Source organism: Silene latifolia, chromosome 7 (assembly GCF_048544455.1).
Source record: "Silene latifolia isolate original U9 population chromosome 7, ASM4854445v1, whole genome shotgun sequence".
Classification (NCBI taxonomy): Eukaryota; Viridiplantae; Streptophyta; class Magnoliopsida; order Caryophyllales; family Caryophyllaceae; genus Silene; species Silene latifolia.
In genome coordinates this window covers 41,446,445-41,464,125 of record NC_133532.1, presented here as the reverse complement: position 1 = coordinate 41,464,125, position 17,681 = coordinate 41,446,445, and the positions used below count along the sequence as shown (strand labels likewise).

Below are 17,681 nucleotides of genomic sequence, written 5' to 3'. Positions count from 1 at the left end.
TCGTTGAAGGCGACGGTAGGCAGGTCGCTGTGGGAAACTCTGCAAGAGGTCTCTGGTCTATCTCCCTTAGTTTCAGTGGCACGTCTCTTGGCCGCCGAATATGTCAATCCGCTTAAGTCTGAGCCGCCTGTTATCACGTATATTATCTTGGTGTATGTAGGCGGCGCTGCGGGCTTTGCAGAGCCCACCTTATCCTGTTGCTTGCCCCCCCACGTGGTAATAGGTGACTCAGCTCCCCCTGCTCGTACAGACGCCTGATCTCCCTACGTAGAGTGTAGCAATCCTCCGTGGTATGTCCGATGTCACGATGGAACCCGCACTTTTTCTTGCTGTCTTTTCTCCATGACTGTCCTTATACTGGTGGCCTAGGCCATCTTACTCCATCTCCCATCTCCCTGAGTGCTTTTAGGATTCTTCCGATGCCAGTTGTGAACCCATATTCTGCCAGCGTAGGCAGTTGCTGATTCTCCTCTCTGTTGTTGATTCTGTTGACTCCCCTACCATATGGCCTATATCTCTCCTCCTTCTTTCCGGTGGACTGCTTTCTCCTTGATTTCTCTATAGCCGACGTGCTGGATAGGCTTGGCGTGCTTGGTATGCTGGCTCTAGCTAGGATGTCTTCTTCCAATCTAATTGCAGTTCCTGCCTTTTCTTGCACCGCTTCAAAGCTATGGCAAGGGTGCATAGTCAGCTGCTTATATAGGTCTGACTCGTAAGCCCCTTCTGAATGCTTCCACTGCTGTTGACAAGTCACACTCCCGTACTACCACCTTTTCATTCTTGAACCGGGTGTTGAATTCCCCAATGGTCTCGTTGGCGCCTTGAACGATCCAGTACAAGTCGCCAGCGTGCTTTTGTGGCTTCCGGCTGCTTGCAAATTGTTGAGTGAACGCATTTACCAGATCGACAAATGTGGATATCGATCTGTTAGGTAGACTTACGAGCCATCGGAGTGCTGGCCCTGACAGTGTTGACCCAAACCCCTTACACATACATGCTTCTTTTACATGCCCAATGGCTGTTACTATCATCATCTTCTGTTTGTACTGGCTCACGTAATCAAAGTGGTCTGTTGTGCCATCAAAGAGAGTCATGTTTGGGTTTGTGAATCCCTTCGGCATGGCGACAATTGATATTTCATCCACGAATGGTGAGTCAGCATAGCTGTCAGGCACTGCCTTATCAAGGGGAGGCGGCATCCCTGGGACCCTGCTCAAAGATCTCTCTCGTTCCCAGATCTCGCTTGTTCCTCAGGCTTCCCGAGTCTGAGTCGCGGCTGTCTGTCACCTGCTGATTCTGGATGCTGCTTCCAAGCCTGAGTTCCATAGGATTCTGTTGCTGCGTATTATCTAATGGAGCTGACGTCACAAGCGTCTCCTGATGCCAGCTTACTCGCGGACTGCCTACGGATCTTGCACCAGGTGTCTGGTTAGTTATAACGAAGTTACTAGCTGGGATTTTACCTGGTACTATCTCTGTACGGCTGGCGGGCTGCCAGCTATCCGGTGTGAGATATCCTAGTTCCTGTGGAACTATCCTCTCTCCCGTCGACACTGATGTTAGATCTAATTTGGTCACTAGCTCCTACTGAATCTGCGCGTGGTTGATTCTGCCGCCCGATGCCCCGTATGAGGTCCACTACTGGGGCCTGGTCCCCAGAGCTCCCTGTTCCTCCTCTTTGCTTGAGCTTCCGCTTTCTTTTGATCTTCCCGCATGCTTTCCATTGCTTTCTGCAAATTCTCCATGCCACTAAGTAAGGTCTGTGTTGGACTTGGCGGTGGGGTGAGATTCGAGCTTCCAGGTCCCTTATCTGATTTGGAATGTGTCGCCACGGCAGAAGTTCTGAGAGGTAGGGTGACTTTTGCCACGGGTGTGGTTCTTGATGTGTGTTCGGGTGCCTGAGTTTGAGCCTTTGATGCTGGATTCTGGATGGGATTCGGTGGTATCAGCGGCTGACTACTTCCTGACCCGGCTGGTGGTGTTTGTTTGTCCATTCTATATTTGAGTAACTAACGATGACGACCACAATGCCCCACGGTGGGCGCCAAACTGTTTTGGTATTTTTCTACCGAATTAGGTTAAGTTGGGTCAAAGTGGTCTTATTCGTTGTATGTAAATTATGTTGTTAATATGAATGCCGAGTATAGAAAATAAAGACGTAAATAAAGATTGACGCAAGAGATTTGGTGACGCGGAAAACCCAATGTGGGAAACGACCGCGGGAAGGGGCGGTACCCTTCCAATAATTGCACTAGCTTTTAATATAAGAACGGGTACAAAGGAGATGGCACGATAATCTAGCTGGCACAATGTGTTGTGTTGGTATATTGGTTCTCGAATGATCTTTTTCCTCCTCCTCCTTGACTATTTATAGGACCTAAACCCTAATAAGATTTAGGTTGCTTGTGCGGTAAGGAAGCCCGTGTTTGAGTCTCATTGGACTTCTTTCCATAATCTGCCTCCGAGAATCTTTTTCTCCCTGATCTCCCTAAAATCTCCCTAAGATCTCCCGGACTCCTTCAGCTCGTGGACCCCTTATGGACCTTAGCTTGCTTGGCCCACTTAATTCATAAATCTTGATGGACTCATTTCTCCATAGGCCCAATGCGCAGAATTTAGCCCAAACACTTTTAAACAGTAATAAGGATTAAAATGATAAAAGACAATATGTAACATACTATAGTACGCCACGGCCAAAACGAAATCATCATCCATTTATCTTATCAAAATTCTGAACATGATATCATTTATCAAAGATTACTACGATAAAACTTAGGGCATTAATCATTATAAATTTCGAAATATCAAAGTATAAAAACTAATAATACTACCAACGACTCAATCAAATGACATAAATACCTAGTAAGCCATCATGCATGTGTTACCTTGTTTCAGATCCGAATCGATATAATGCTAGTTTTCAAATGCATCCTCTACAAGCTTACAAAAACACCACAAGAATAAATCATATGAAATATTAACTAAAATAGGGATTGAAAGTGTAATATAAATGGATGAATAAAGGCTAGATCTTACGGCACAATACTAGAGAGAACAAGATGAATGTTGATCTTTTTTTTTTTTGAATGAGAGAATAGAAATTATAATAGTAAGAGATGGCAAATAATTTCTAGTGCAAAATAGTGGCGGAAATACTGTCGAATGGGATTAAATACAATAAAAATGATATGTGAAATAAAAACTTGGATTAATCTAAATAATCCTCTGGAGAACATTCCCAAAAAAGTAGGTCTCAAAATAGCAGTTACTAAATATAGTAGGTACAACTCGTCACTTGTATAAAAACGACGACTTATTAAAACTAACATAACTAAAAAGATTTTTAATAAAGCTATAAACAAAAAGGGTTATGCTCATTCATAGACAAGTTTTACTCTTTTATGAACACAAATGACCAATTTACCCTCCATTTCAACTCAAATTTTCAATTTTATTTATCTTTTCAAATCCCCTTTTGAATTCCACCACCTTCCTTCACCACCCCTGCCACAACCAATACTTGCCGCCGACCACCGCCTCTTTCTCTCGCCTCCCTTAACCGGTGATGCCTACCACACTGCAAGCCCGACCAGTCGACCACCACCCTCCTACCGTCACCTCCCTGCACATATCTAAAAAAAAGAAGGACGACTACCTCAGGCCACCACCGTCAACAACAAACGGACGACTACCTCAGACTACCACCGTTAACCACCTTATTCGACACAACTACCACCACGAAAACCCTCCCCCTTGCACGTCGGCCTACCTCCAACACCACAACTACCTCTATGAAACCCCTCGCCCCTGGCCGGGCACGTCGGCCTACCTCTGACGCCCTGCTGTAGACGAACTTCCCACCGCCATCAACGTCCTCGTCCTCGTCCTCTTCCACCTCTTCCTCCATAAACCCTAATTTCAAAAATCCTAATTTATCTAACCATAGTTTAATCACTACATGATTATTTACAATTACTTTGATACATAGAATGAATGAAGTAATTAATCGGTGAAGTAAGAATCATTGTTTGATTATGAGAAACAAAGAATAAGATTAATAATCGAGTAATTTGATGAAAATTTGGTTAGTTTTAAGAGGTAGAAAAGAGAGATTTTTTTTTCTTTTTCATTAGTAGAAGGATAAGGTATGGAAAAATTATGGAAAAAAGTACATAAAAGAGCAAAACTTATTCATGAAAGAGCACGTACGAAACTAAAATTAGAGTAAGTCCCAGTAGACTACTCGCTAGCTCACACTCGAATCTCATCCACGAATAGCTGTAACTTGACTTACAGATTTCCAGAATAGGAGAGTCCTACTATAAAATTCCTAACCAATTTGATAAAAATCAAAACGATACAAAACCAGTGGGGTTGGAATCCCAAGATTCTTGTCTACAACTCTATGGAGTAAACCATCTTCAAATTACGAATTCATCAGAGGTTTATAAAGAGAGCTCTTTAACTGCTCGGCTGACATATTTCGTCGTATAAAAAGTATAAGCTCGTAAAACAAGTTTAACAAATTGCTTTAGGGTGAAATCAAATTTTAACATCAACTAGACTCTTCAAAATTAATGTATGAAAAATACCCAGTATTGTTTTGATGTTTAAAATAGGTTTTCGAAATAATCTTTATGCTACTAATTGATTCATGGACTTTTTAGGTAGTTGTTCAAAATAATTTATTGTGAACAAACGACAAGGCGTTAGATTAAGAAATTTTACAGACATATTCTAGACTTGAAATAAACATGAGTCTCTGTTCAAAGTTTTCAAAGCTAAATATATTACGATGGAGAAATAAATTACACAAGACGATGACACACTGAATTGGAAACTGTTGTAACTTTGCTAAAGACAATAATTTACATGAACATGAAAATCAACTTATTATTTCTTAAACATGTCTCGGCCTTTTATTAATTTTACAAAGATTACATCTTGTATTCAACAAATAATTTAAGCATAAGTCGTAGACAATAAAAAGCAATCACGCCGAGGAATCGACAGGTTGGGAATGTCAAAAAGAGTATGGAAGTGGATGGGCAAGAAAGGAATAGGGAGGCTGGCGATAAGGGAACTCTTAAAGCAGTTTAGAAGTCGATGAAAGCAGTAGTGTGTTGGTGGGGTAAGGTGTGGACAAGGGAGCTAAGGATAGGGATGGTGTTAGGAGAGTAAATATGGAGCTGAACGTTTTGGGCTGTGCAAGGTATGAGTTAAGGATGGAGGGATGCACAGGGGATGTGATAAAGGAATCGAGGAAATGGAGAAGGAAAGATAAGGAGGTTGAAGCGATGCTGGGAAGGGAGTAGTTCTGATGACGTAAGTAGCAAGAAAACAAAACTAATCATTGGTGTATGTTCACCTGAGGCAGATGTAACACCCCCATATACCAAAAGGTCTTACCAAGGTCTAGAGCTGTTCACTCTGTGGTCCGGACCAAAGACCAGATCGGACCGGACCATTTGGTTCAGACCAGACCGGACCGAATTTTATTTGGTCCGGTCCACGGTCCACCTATTTACTCTACTTTGGTCTTTGGTCTGGTCCTGGACCAACCCGAATAGACCGCGGACCGGACCATGGACCGAACTTATAGAAGAAAAGAATCTTTAAAACAAATTGGAATTTTATTGATTTTATTTTCTAACTTTGTTTACACGTATTATAAGATGCGTAATTATGTACTTAAATCTAGTAAAAATAAAATGCTGCTTATTTTGATCGTTACGAACTTTTCAAGTTCTAATTTTATATGCTAGGCATGTACATGACGATCATATTTGGTCCACTTTGGTCCATTTGGTCCGGTCCGGTCCAGTCTGGTCCACGCGTTTTTCTGGTCCAAACCGGACCGAACCAATATTAATATGGTCCGGTCTTCGGACCACAATTTAACCCTTATTTGGTCTTCGGTCCAAAGAGTTTGGTCCGGTCCGGTCCGGTCCCGGACTAATGAACACCCTTACCAAGGACCACCTTAGCATATAAGGGTGCTACCATCTCGGTTACCCGAGGCAGTATGCATCATAGAAACCATAATGAAACAAATTTTATTAAAACAACTTAAAGAAAAAAGGTTACAAGTCTTAAAACTCCAAAATGGTACAACCAAAACCAAAAGTCATGAAACTAAACTCAGCTACAGCTAAACGACGCAACAAGTGATGACTCCGCCCATCCATATCCCGCGAGCTATCTTAACATCCATCACCTGCTAAGCCAACTGCTCACCATCCACGAATGGATCACCACAGTTTTGAAAACATAAAATGGGATCAGTCAACTGTATAACCAAATTAAGCATGCGAAGCGGAAACAATTACAAACAACACAATCAACCAATACTCCAACTCCAACAATCACCAATAACTGACTACACACTAAAATGTGTAGCCCTAACAGGTTATCCATCGCAACAGGTAACCCACACCACCGGTAGGGACCGTAACCGTACCACCTAAGCCCGCTCATCGCAATGATCGAACCCGGCTCCTTAATGTGCACATCCCCCTTGTGACGGGAGTCACAAGGAGCGAACATGGGGTTGGAACCATCTCCCGACATGGTCTCATAACAACAACCAACCAAGAGTATAATCCAAATCAACCTTCATCAAACTCAATCAAAGAGATAGCATGCCAACAATTACTCACAAACAACTTAACAAATTACACAGCCAACTGAGTAGGGAAAACCCTACTTTATTCGCAATCCAATCAACCACGGCAATCAAATCAGAAAGGCTCCTCTACAAACTCGTCACCTATAACCACATCATACAATCAAAATCTACCCTAAACTCCCAATCAATTCGATTAGGTTTATCAACTACAACATGACAATAATAGCAAGAGTACGATGCTTACCGATGAAATCGACGCGGACAAAAGATGTAAAAACCCTTCAATCGAGCGAATCTAGCCTTAAGAGTGATTAAAATGGTTTGAGAGATTATACGTAGTTTAGGCTTTTAAGAAGATGATTAAAAAGGTGATTAAGAACTGTCATATGCCTTTATATACTTCTCCAACTATTTTCATCAAACCCGCGAATAAATAACCCGTCAGATCGGTTACTCGACCGAGTACTCGATGTACTCGATCGAGTACTCGATGTACTCGACCGAGTACGCCTTACTCGACAGAATATCATCACGATCGGTCGAGTACTGACACTCCAGAATCCAACCCCAGCACACCCAACAGCCTACTCGGCCGAGTAAGCCCTACCCGACCGAGTATCCCATGGTCAGAAACATGTGGTATTACAACGGAGGTTGAGGATGCTCAACCCCCCAGCGTTAATCTTGAGCTTTAATTACAGGAGGCTGGGCAACCCCGATGCAGTAGGCGGACTTTGAAATCTCATACGGAGAGAGGCCCTATGTATAGTTTTTTTTTTTTTTTTTTTTGACAGACTAAACTTAGTAGTATAGAATTCAAGAAAGTTAGGGACTCGATTAATAGGTATGAAAGCATGGAGGTGGATAGTGCGGGGAGATCGGGTGTCTTGGCCTTTCTTGGGAGGATCGGAGCGAGGTGGAATGTTCTTTTCGATCCGCTTTTATGCATTACATGGATTTTGATATGGGTTCGTGAGTGGATAAATGGCGGTTAATTGAGTTTTATGGTTGGTTGCCTATGCAAAATCGTCACTTATCATTGGAGCAGCTATGTCTCTCAGCTCTAGCGTCACAGAGCCCATAGATGTGCATAGGTGACTACAACGAGATTTTTTTCGCGACGAAAATGCAAGGTTGGGTGAAGCATCAATGGGAGGTAAATAACTTTCGTGAAGCCATGGATGACTGTGGCCTTCCGGAATTGAGGTATAAGGGATACCAATTCACTTATGATAACGGGCAGGCTGGGGACGGTAATCGGTAAACTATGACTGATAGAGCTATGGCCACTGAACCATGGTTCGACTTATTCCCTTACGCGAAGCTTGTTCATTTAAATAGAGAATGGTCAAACCATTCTCCTTTCCTTCTCCTTTTCTGGTGATGAAAGATGGGAGAATGGAGGACAAGGCTTGCAAGCTAAAGAAGTTCCGGTTTGAATAGATTTGGGTAAGCGAGGAGGGGTGTGAAGAAACGGTGATGAACGCCTAGTCTGAAGGGGATGAAGACTTACTCAATACTATCGGTTAGTGTGCTAAAGATTTGCTAGAGTGGAAGGGGGTGAGCAACGTAAGAATATGAGGGATCTCACAGCAAAAAAAAGGAAGTTGATCCGGCTTAATGAAGCGGTTCGATCTCTGGAGGCATAATAGGAGCGAAAGACCGTGTTGGCTGATATATCACATCTTCTCCGTCAAGAGGAGACGTTTTTAAAGCAACGGCCAAGAGTATTGTGGTTGCAAGATGGGGATAAAAATACCAAATTCTTTCATAGACAATCGAAGTAGCGAAACGCAAGAATTTTATTAAGCATTTGATCGATGATAATGGAAGATAAGTTTAGGACAAGATGGGCAAGAAGAATGCGGTAGTGAGGTATTTTGGGCAGCTATTTGCGTTTGACCAACCTACTGGTTTTGATGACATTTTTGAAGGGGTGCAAGGATGGGTTAATACGGAGATGAATACCATCCTTGGCGAGGAATATCATGGAGAGGAAGTGGTGGAGGCCCTTAATCAGATGCACTCTCTCAAGGCTCTGGGCCCATACGATATGAACTACTTATTCCATTAAAGCTACTGGCACATAGTAGGTCCTTCAATCATTCGTACGTCACTTAATATTCTTAATGGCGTGCCTTTCCCAACAAATTTGAATAGAACTCACATAGTCTTGATCCTGAAAAAAAAAAGTCACCTGAAAGTTTGGTGGATTTACATCCCATTAGGCTTTATAAAATTATTTCTAAGGTTCTAAAAAACCGGTTGAAGAAATTTCTTGGTGATAGTCTCTGAAAACCAACGTGCATTTATAATAGGACGATTAATTACTGATAATATCTTAGTGGCATTTGAGTTATTTCATCACATGAAAAACTCGAGAGGTGTGTGTGGGTGTCATATGGCTCTTAAGATGGACATGGCAAAAGTTTACGATAGAGTCCAGTGGCCTTTTCTGGAGCGGGTTGTGATTAAGATGGGTTTTAACTGTCACTGGATTGGGCGAGTTATGGAATGTGTTCGATTAGTGTCTTATAAGGTCTTAATCAATGGGTTTAACCGAAGCTTTTTCTCCTGATCGTAGACTGAGACAGGGTGATTCCCTATCCTCTTATTTATTTATCCTGTGTGATGAACTTATGTCGTGTATGATCAAAATGGTTATTGAGACGGGGTGTATTCATGGCATTCGGGTAGCTCCGATAGCACCTATGGTGTCAGATCTACTCTTTGCGGATGATAGTATCATCTTTACTCGTGATAATGTGGGGAAGCATGGGTTATTAAGGATATCCTTAGGAGGTATGAGGCAGCGTCGGGGCAACTTGTTAGCTTGGCCAAGACCACCGTTTTTTTCACTAAAGGTACTAATATGGGGCGGCGTACTGGGGATGTGGGTGTTTTGGGAGTCCGGAAGTGGCTGTCCAGGACCGTTATATGGGGCTTCGAACCGTTGTGAAAAGGCCGAAGAGGAGGTTGACCGCCTAGATAGAAGTGAAATAGACATGGACACGTGACACGACATCCAATGAAATTTAGACCACGGGACACGTTATTTAAATTTAATAAAATATATATTTTATAATTATATGTGTACGATTTTATTTTTGAAAAGGTATTTGATATTAAATTTAAATAAGTGAAGGCAAAACTTGACATTGATTATAACTCATTCTCATTTCCAAAACCAAAACCAAACTTATAATCAATCTCTTTCGATATCTGATTACTCGTCTAAAGATCATTTACCCCCAATTCAACTTATTTACCCACCAAATTCCACCATAAAACAACCAACCCATTCACCTTAAATTCAACATGATTCTGTTTGAAGGTGTGTCCCAAATGTGTCCAAATACCATGGACACGTGTCGAAAAACCATGGACACGTGTCCAAATACCATGACATGTGCCCAAATAAAATAAGAAAGTTAGACACGGCTTTATAGGTGTACGACACATTTTAACTCATGTCCGACGAGTGTCGTGTCCGACACGAGTATGCCGATAGGAGAAGTGTCTGTGCTACCTAGATGACCGCGATATTTCGAGATAAGATGAGTAAGAGATTGTAGGGGTGGAAAGGGTTATTGCTGGGTAAAGCGGGGAAGGAGAGGTTGATTAAAGCGGTCGCCCAAGCTATGCCTAACTATACTATGAGTGTGTTGAAATTACCGGGCAATTTTTGTGATGAAATGTGTTCCCTTGTGCCTAGATTTTGATGGGGGTTGAAGAATGGGAGAAAGAAAATTCCATGGGTTTCTTGGAATAAACTATGTCTTCCTAAATGTCGTGGAGGCTTGGGTTTTCGGGATTATGGGAAGTTTGACAAAGCGCTCCTAGGAAAACAAACTAGGAGATTATTTACCAATGAGAGCTCTCTTATGACCTGTGTTTTAAAAGGAAAATATTTTGAGGGTTAGTCGTTTTGGATATGGAGCTTGGGGCACATCCAAGTTATACTTGGCAGAGTATCTGAGAAGTGAATGAGTTTTAAATCATTGGGCAAGGAAGCGGATTAGGGACGGCTAGAGCACATTTTTTAGGACGGATTCATGGATCCCTGGTGCCCAATCACGTCGTGTCCTTTCCTTGAGAATTAATGGTGCAAAGGATATGCGAGTGCCTGAGATTTTGGAATCTGACGTGCTATGCTAGGATGAAGATAAATTGCGGGCCTGTTTCCTCCCTTTTGAGCAGGAACGAATTAAAAATATCGGGTTGTGCGATACTAAGCCCTTAGACGAGTGGTGTTGGGACCCTGAACGAGATGGTGAGTACATGGTAAAGTCAGCTTATAAGCTTCTTACAGGTACTGTTAGGGTGCAAACCCATGTCCCACATCGGTAGAATAAAGATGAAAGATCATCTTTATAAGGGTTCACAAAATATAATAGTACGAGCCCTTTTGGGAAGGAGCCCAAGAGTAAATCCGTGAGGGCTTGGCCCAAAGCGCATAATATTGTACTATTATGGACAATTGACACCGGCGTAGCAGAGGTCCAACACGAGATATTCACGCTTCCGCACAATAAGTGGTATCAAAGCCCAAGGTTGGACTTCGGCTGGACATGAGGATGCATCAGCAGGCCCAAGACTTGAAGTTGTACACTATAAGGCATGGAACTCTAGCTCGGGGTGAGTCCTTGAGCAAGCCCGGTCCAGGGCTAAATTGATGAAAGGCGTCATAGGTCTTGTGGGACAAAAGACCATTTGTGTACTAGAATTGTTGATTAGGTGGACCCTTATCATGTTGGGTGCCACAGGTCTTGTGGGTCCTTTCCAGGTTGGATGCCAGTTTATGTTCTGGGACTTCTGAAGTGGCGGACCCAGTCCAGAGTATATTGTGGATATAGAGGATGTTCGATATGCATGTGTAGCCAAATTCCCAAGAAGGGCACACGGACATGCAGACTTAGGAGCATGTGGGGGCACTCACTTGACCAGGCGGTGACATGTGGTGCAAGACATGGCTCGTGGTAGCATGGTGTGTCGGCTAAGGGAAGGTTATCAATACTTGTGATATTTCGGGTGGTCTAGAAGTTGGGGCTATAGAGTGTGGGAAGTTCTCCATAGGGGTCAAGGTCCGAGTCAAGATGATGGTCCTTGGTTTGAGGAGAGGATTGTTAGGGTGGAATCCTATGTCCCACATCGGTAGAATAAAGATGAAAGATCATCTTTATAAGGGTTCACAAAATATAATAGTACGAGGCCTTTTGGGAAGGAGCTCAAGAGTAAATCCGTGAGGACTTAGCCCAAAGCGGACAATATCCTACTATTATGGACAGTGGACACCGGCGTAGCAGAGGCCTAACACGGGATATTCACGCTTCCACACAACGGGTACGCAGCTAATGGCGAAGCAATCGGAATTTTCTCGTGATAAGTGGCTTTGGAATAAAATATGGAACACTCTTGTGCTACCCTCGTATTAAAACCTTCTTTTGGCAATTATGTGACATTGCCTTGGCCACAAAGCGTAATATCGCGAAGAAGATATTATGACATTGACTGCCCTCTTTACTTCAATAACATGGAGACTTATTCGGGATTGTGGGTGAGTGGAAGGCATTTGGGAGGGATTGGGTTTGGAGGTAGGAGGTTATGATGGGAATGAAAGCGTGAGGGAGTGGTGGAAAGTGTGTTTGGGGGTTGGGTGAGACGGATTGCGTGCTCTTTATGCCGGGTTGCTGGCCTATTTGGAAGAGGAGAAATAAGATCGTTTTCGAGGAGAAGCGTAGGGATGCGGAGGCGGTCATTAGACAGTTAAGGTCGCTCTTGGGTGAGACGAGGGACGCGAAGGGTAGTGAAATAAGAAAAGAGAAGGTTGGAGGAAGGCTGGTTGGAGGTGGGGGGAAGTAGTAGGGAAGACGGTGCTTATATTAGAGATAGGGGAGGGAGAACGCGATCGTGTAGCTGAGAGAAGGAGTGATGAAGATAAACGTTGTTTCTGGCGTTATCGAGGGTGTAGGTATGTGCATGGGTGTTGTATGCAGGAACGAAGAGGGGTGGTGCTGTGGGGAGTGATGGGCGAAGTGCGTCCGGAGGATGTTCTTGTGGGGATTAAGGAAGATATTCTTGCTGGATGCACAAGAACTATTGTCGAAGGTATTGCTTGAGTGTCATTGAGGAGAGTTGTGCGGGCGTAAAGGCGGAAAAAGCAACATTTATTTAATTTACGATGATATTTTTACAATCTGTAATTCTTTGATTTCTGTTAAGTTTTCATTTGTTTGTAGGGATCTTAACAAGGTGGCTCATGCTCCATCTTATGCCTCTCCTTGGCTATATGGGAGAAGGGCTTGGGGTAGTTTGCTTCCACCTAACATTATTATCCTTTCTTATCTTGATTTAATCAATTAAGCCCTTTTGGGTTTTTCGCCCAAAAAATAAAAGGAAAAATTAACAGGAATAATCCATACTATCGGCGGTGTTCTCAAACTAATCCCAACTTCATTTTAACCCACAATAAACCGCTCTATTAATACTTTTTTCTCGTACTAGACTCGGGTAACTCACTACCTGTTAATCAGGTCATTATTTATTTTATCTTTTATTAACAACTCATTACCATTACCTCCTTCACCATCAGTTTAAAATTAAAACCCATCAATCATAAACCTAACAATTATCACCACCACGGCACCACCATCGACGTCAATCCACCACCCTTATCGCAGCCTCAACCACCGTTACCACCACCAACTTCAGTCATCAACGCCAATACCACCAGAATTCTGATCTCTTACTTCTTTTCCGTTGTTTTCTAAAAAAGGAAAAAAAGAGCAAATTTTGACCATGGCAAGGAAGGTGATTGGTTTGGGTGAAATTTGTAGGTATTACTGTCCACCTACACACATGGATTATGTACTACTAATTAATTATTATTGGGGCTGTGAATCTGTGATGATGATATTCAATAACAATCAAAATTAATTTGGGGGAATTGTTTGAATGGTGCGTAATTTGCCATAAGGAGCAAGTCAAGGGAGAAAGGGAAGTGAGAGTGTGATATGAATGGTGGTAGTTTGGTTTTTGTGAAATCATAAGGAGATAATTGGATTAAGCAAAATAGGAAGGGAGAAAGTAAAAGGAAGAAAGAAAAGAATGGAGAGCATAAGAATGAAGAAGGAAGAAGAACAAGAGAAAGGAAGAGGAAGTTGTAGACTCACGTAATAGACTCAGAAATAAGGAGAAAGGGAGGCGCCATTGTTGAGGAGTGAGTTGTCAGAAATAAGGTTTTAAGGAGTATGGTGGTGTCGTGGCTGCTAGTCAGGAGAGAAGGGGAAGTAAGGGTGTGATATGAACGACTGTGATTTTGGTTTTGTGAAATCATGACAAGGTAATTTGATTAAGCAGAGAGAGGAAGGGAGAAAGAAGGAAAAGGAAGAAGGATAAAGAGCGGAAGAAGCAAGAAGAAAGAGGAACACGAGAAAGAAAAATGAAGGTTGTATGTTAAATTAAGAGTAATGGGCCCCATTTGTTATTTAACCGGAAATCATAGGTTAAAAAGAGGCTAAGTTTAGTCTCATATAAGTTGAGTAAAAGTTTGGTTTATTATGGATTAAAATGAAGTTGGGATTAATATGGAAATACCGCTTATAGTATGGATTATTCCTGTTAATATTTCCAAAATAAAATTGTAGGATTACAAAGAGTTCTTTGTTAGTGGCCTTATTGATTTATATATAGAGTAATAAGGATATGGGGGAGAGTTCTTCCACTAAAATTTTGTGTGTGTTTTCCATACTTTATTCTTATTTACCACTTAATATCTAACTGTTTTCATATAATTTTTTCATAAAAAACTTGTGTCAAAATGGTTAATCATATTTTCACTTACACAAATTTATATTGGAGTTGAGAGGAATATATCCTTCTTAAGTTTAATACGGGTCAAATATTACACATAACATAAGACAATAACAGAATGCATTGAGGTTAACATGTTATCATATCTATACAAATAGGGTGTTATTTGACCCGGTTCATTTTTAAAACGGATATGTCCATATCCGTCTTAAGGAAGGCCTATTGAGTTAAAAGGATATATGAGGAAAAAGAATATAATAATACCTCATATACAAAGAAGGAAGTGCAGGTTGGAATGCTTCATAATTTGATGCTTCAGGAAGACCTTGTTGATGTTGGTTTTGCTGTTGCTGCCATTCCATTCCTTGTGATTCCGCACTAATCTTTCCTCTTTCCTTAATCTTCATTAATATTTCCAAAACAAATTAGCTTAAAAACCAGTCAAATTTACGTAACTTCAATTTCGACTCTCCATATGGACCATATCGTATTTATTTTCTGGCAAAACTAATGTGTTAAATTAGTTCCTGTACCTTCCTAGCCAATGTGTTATTTCGCTCCTGCATTTCCCTCTTCTGTAAAAATAAGAGTACCAATTACTGTAACGATAATTTTTTGGTTTTTTTTTTTTTTTTTGTTAACGAGGAACATCTCATTAGCAGCCTAGAGTGATACACCTTTGAGAGACCAAAGCCCGAGAGATAGGCGACAGCCCGGTAAGCTGGCACTCTCTTTTAAGAGACCCTAAAGGTCCCCATGTAATAACTGCATACTGCTCATGCAGGGAGTCGAACCCGGGACCTCGCAATTCATGCTATTACATGCTTTGAGGGTGACCCGCGCTCCACTGCACTCACAACACTTGGTTAAAATAATATTTAGTACTTAAACCGAACTGAAAATTTTTAAAATTTGTTCTCGGTTCAATTTTTTTTTTTAAAAAGTGTAACTAATACGGAAAACTAATATATAAAGTACTCTTTCCTTAGTACTTTCTTTAGCAAAATTACGAGTGGTATGACGTGAAAATTGAATGCTTACCTTCTTTTGAATCTGAGAGACGGACTCATGCATCAACTGATTCTGTAAAATGATGTAAACATATCAAATTAAATGTTGCTGGGTCTCGAGTTCAAGCCTTGAGAATATAGCACTGTTAAAACTCATAAGTGAGAGGTTTACTGCCTTACTCATCTTACCCGACTCGAAGGAGTAACAGAATCGTATACCCCGAAAAAAAATGTCTAGATTTTTAATTTTATAAGGAGTACTACCTAACTATAACTTTGAAAATTATTCTATATGTCATTATTTGACTTCAATGATTTAACTTTTGTCAAATTTGACCACTAATTTTTCGAAATATATGTAAACTTTACCTTCCTTGATCGTATGTGTTTGAGGGCAGTGTCAAGTTGTTGCTCTAAACTCTCTATGCCTTTCATATTATTTAGTGAGTCCAAATCTTCTCCAAGGTATTGCCTGATGATCAATTATACATGAAAAATTATTACACTACACTTTGTCACTACGTTGTATATACAACGTAAAAATCCCACCCCCTCAATTCTAAAGTCGAATGTATGAAGTTTTACCACTTTGTCGAAAATTTACAGGATGAATATGTTCACCTATGATTTCTGTGAAGCAGTTCAAGCTTGGCCTTCAGTTGGGCAACGTCAAAAGTCCAATTCACCTAGATGGTACATGATGATTAATTGGATAATCCATTTAGTAATAATTATAAATTATAAATTAGTATAATTAAACGTATGAAAGCTACAATAAATAATACAAGTATTAGATACCTGTGAATCTGGATCATTTGAAGTTAGTTGTCTTTCTTCATAACAATATCTCTCATACCTTTTTAAAACCTTCTCCATGCTTCAAAATCATCAAAACATTAATTAATTAGTTAGAGTATACTCCATTATATTGTGAGAAGTAACAAGTACCCTTGCCTCTTAATAATTTATTTATCTTTGATTAAAATACCGCTCAAAATAAATATAATAGGTAAATAAATGATGAGACAAAAAGAGTATTATTACTCATGTGTAGTAGTGTGCTGGAGTGTTTTACTACCCATAATTATTTTCTTATTCATCGAACTCGATTTTAAATCTTATTCACGGTAAAAAAAAAAAAAAAAAAAAATCGTTCAAATGTACTGTCCTAAATTGTGACGCGGCCTCCCACAAAATAATTTCTTTTAGGCAAATAAATACTCGATTTTAAATCTTAATCATGTTAGTGAAAGACCTTTCTCATAAGAGTTAATTATTACGGAGTATTATTTTTATTTAAAGGTTATCTTTTTCTTTTATTTATTGGTTCTTTGTCACTAATGTGGTGAGAGACGATCTCTTAGAAAACCTATTGAAATTAATTATTATTCGTATTTTTTTCTTATTAATTCTTACTCCTCATTTATGAATATATAGATTATATGATAAATAGTACGGAATACTAAAAATAATTAAAACCTCATTTACTTTGTGATAAAATTAAGATACAGAAATATTAATAGACAGCTAGTTATTCAGTATAAATTGAATATAGGGTGAGACTAGCAGCATCAGCAGATGTATAGTTTCAATTTCTGAATCTTACTACACGTTCATGCTGACACTGGCTTATTAAATACCCAGTGAAAATTTTTCTCTTTGTTATCCAGTCAACTTTGTCATAATAATTGGAGCATATATTGCGAACAATTCATCTCCTATAAAACGGTTTTACACTAGTACGAAGTTGAAAGATAGTTAGCAAAATAGTTCGTATTAAGAGGACTACTGCTCGCAAGGATTAAGTCCAGTGGTTAAAATTTGGGTGAAATTCCCAGCAGACCCAAATTCAAACCTCCAAAGAACAAAAATCTTGTGGAGCATTCTTGGCTGAGTCCATGCTTAATAGACTTCGAGTCTGTCACCCTCGGGTGGCTTACCTGATATACGTGGTTTACCTAATTGTTCGTATTAAGAGGACTACTGCCTGCATGGGTGGAGTCTAGTAGTTAAAACTTTGGTGAAATTCTCGGGAGACTCGGGTTCAAACCTCCCCCAAGAGCAAAATTCTTGTGGATCATTCTTGGCTGAATCCATGTCTAATAAACTTCGAGTCTATCACCCTCGGGTGGCTTACCTATATACGTGGTTTGCAGGCTATCACGTACACCCGAGGGTTTACCCAGTGCGCACCGAAGGTAGCTGCTGCGGGTTCCCTCATCATTAAAAAA

The 17,681-nt window shown here is 40.6% G+C and overlaps 1 protein-coding gene across 1 annotated transcript; it reads right to left on the bottom strand.

Annotated features, from left to right (window-relative positions):
* Nucleotides 1-6,088: 6,088 nt before the first annotated feature.
* On the bottom strand, nucleotides 6,089-16,487 carry LOC141591029 (agamous-like MADS-box protein AP1). Its single transcript, XM_074411498.1, has 7 exons — nucleotides 16,249-16,487; nucleotides 16,072-16,136; nucleotides 15,820-15,922; nucleotides 15,482-15,523; nucleotides 14,974-15,015; nucleotides 14,705-14,841; nucleotides 6,089-6,229 (listed from the first exon to the last, which is right to left on the bottom strand). Exons 1-7 carry the CDS (start codon nucleotides 16,324-16,326, stop codon nucleotides 6,214-6,216), a joined length of 483 nt encoding a protein of 160 aa, XP_074267599.1. The 5' UTR covers nucleotides 16,327-16,487; the 3' UTR covers nucleotides 6,089-6,213.
* Between the last annotated feature and the right edge of the window lie 1,194 nt (nucleotides 16,488-17,681).

Bases quoted from the DNA above. Each gene is read 5' to 3' on its own strand.
- LOC141591029 (XM_074411498.1), bottom strand. From the start codon at position 16,326: ATGGAGAAGGTTTTAAAAAGGTATGAGAGATATTGTTATGAAGAAAGA. The intron at 16,137-16,248 runs GTATCTAATACT...TGTACCATCTAG, and splicing joins CAAATGATCCAGATTCACAG to GTGAATTGGACTTTTGACGT. The intron at 15,524-15,819 runs GTAAAGTTTACA...ATCATTTTACAG, and splicing joins AACACATACGATCAAGGAAG to AATCAGTTGATGCATGAGTC.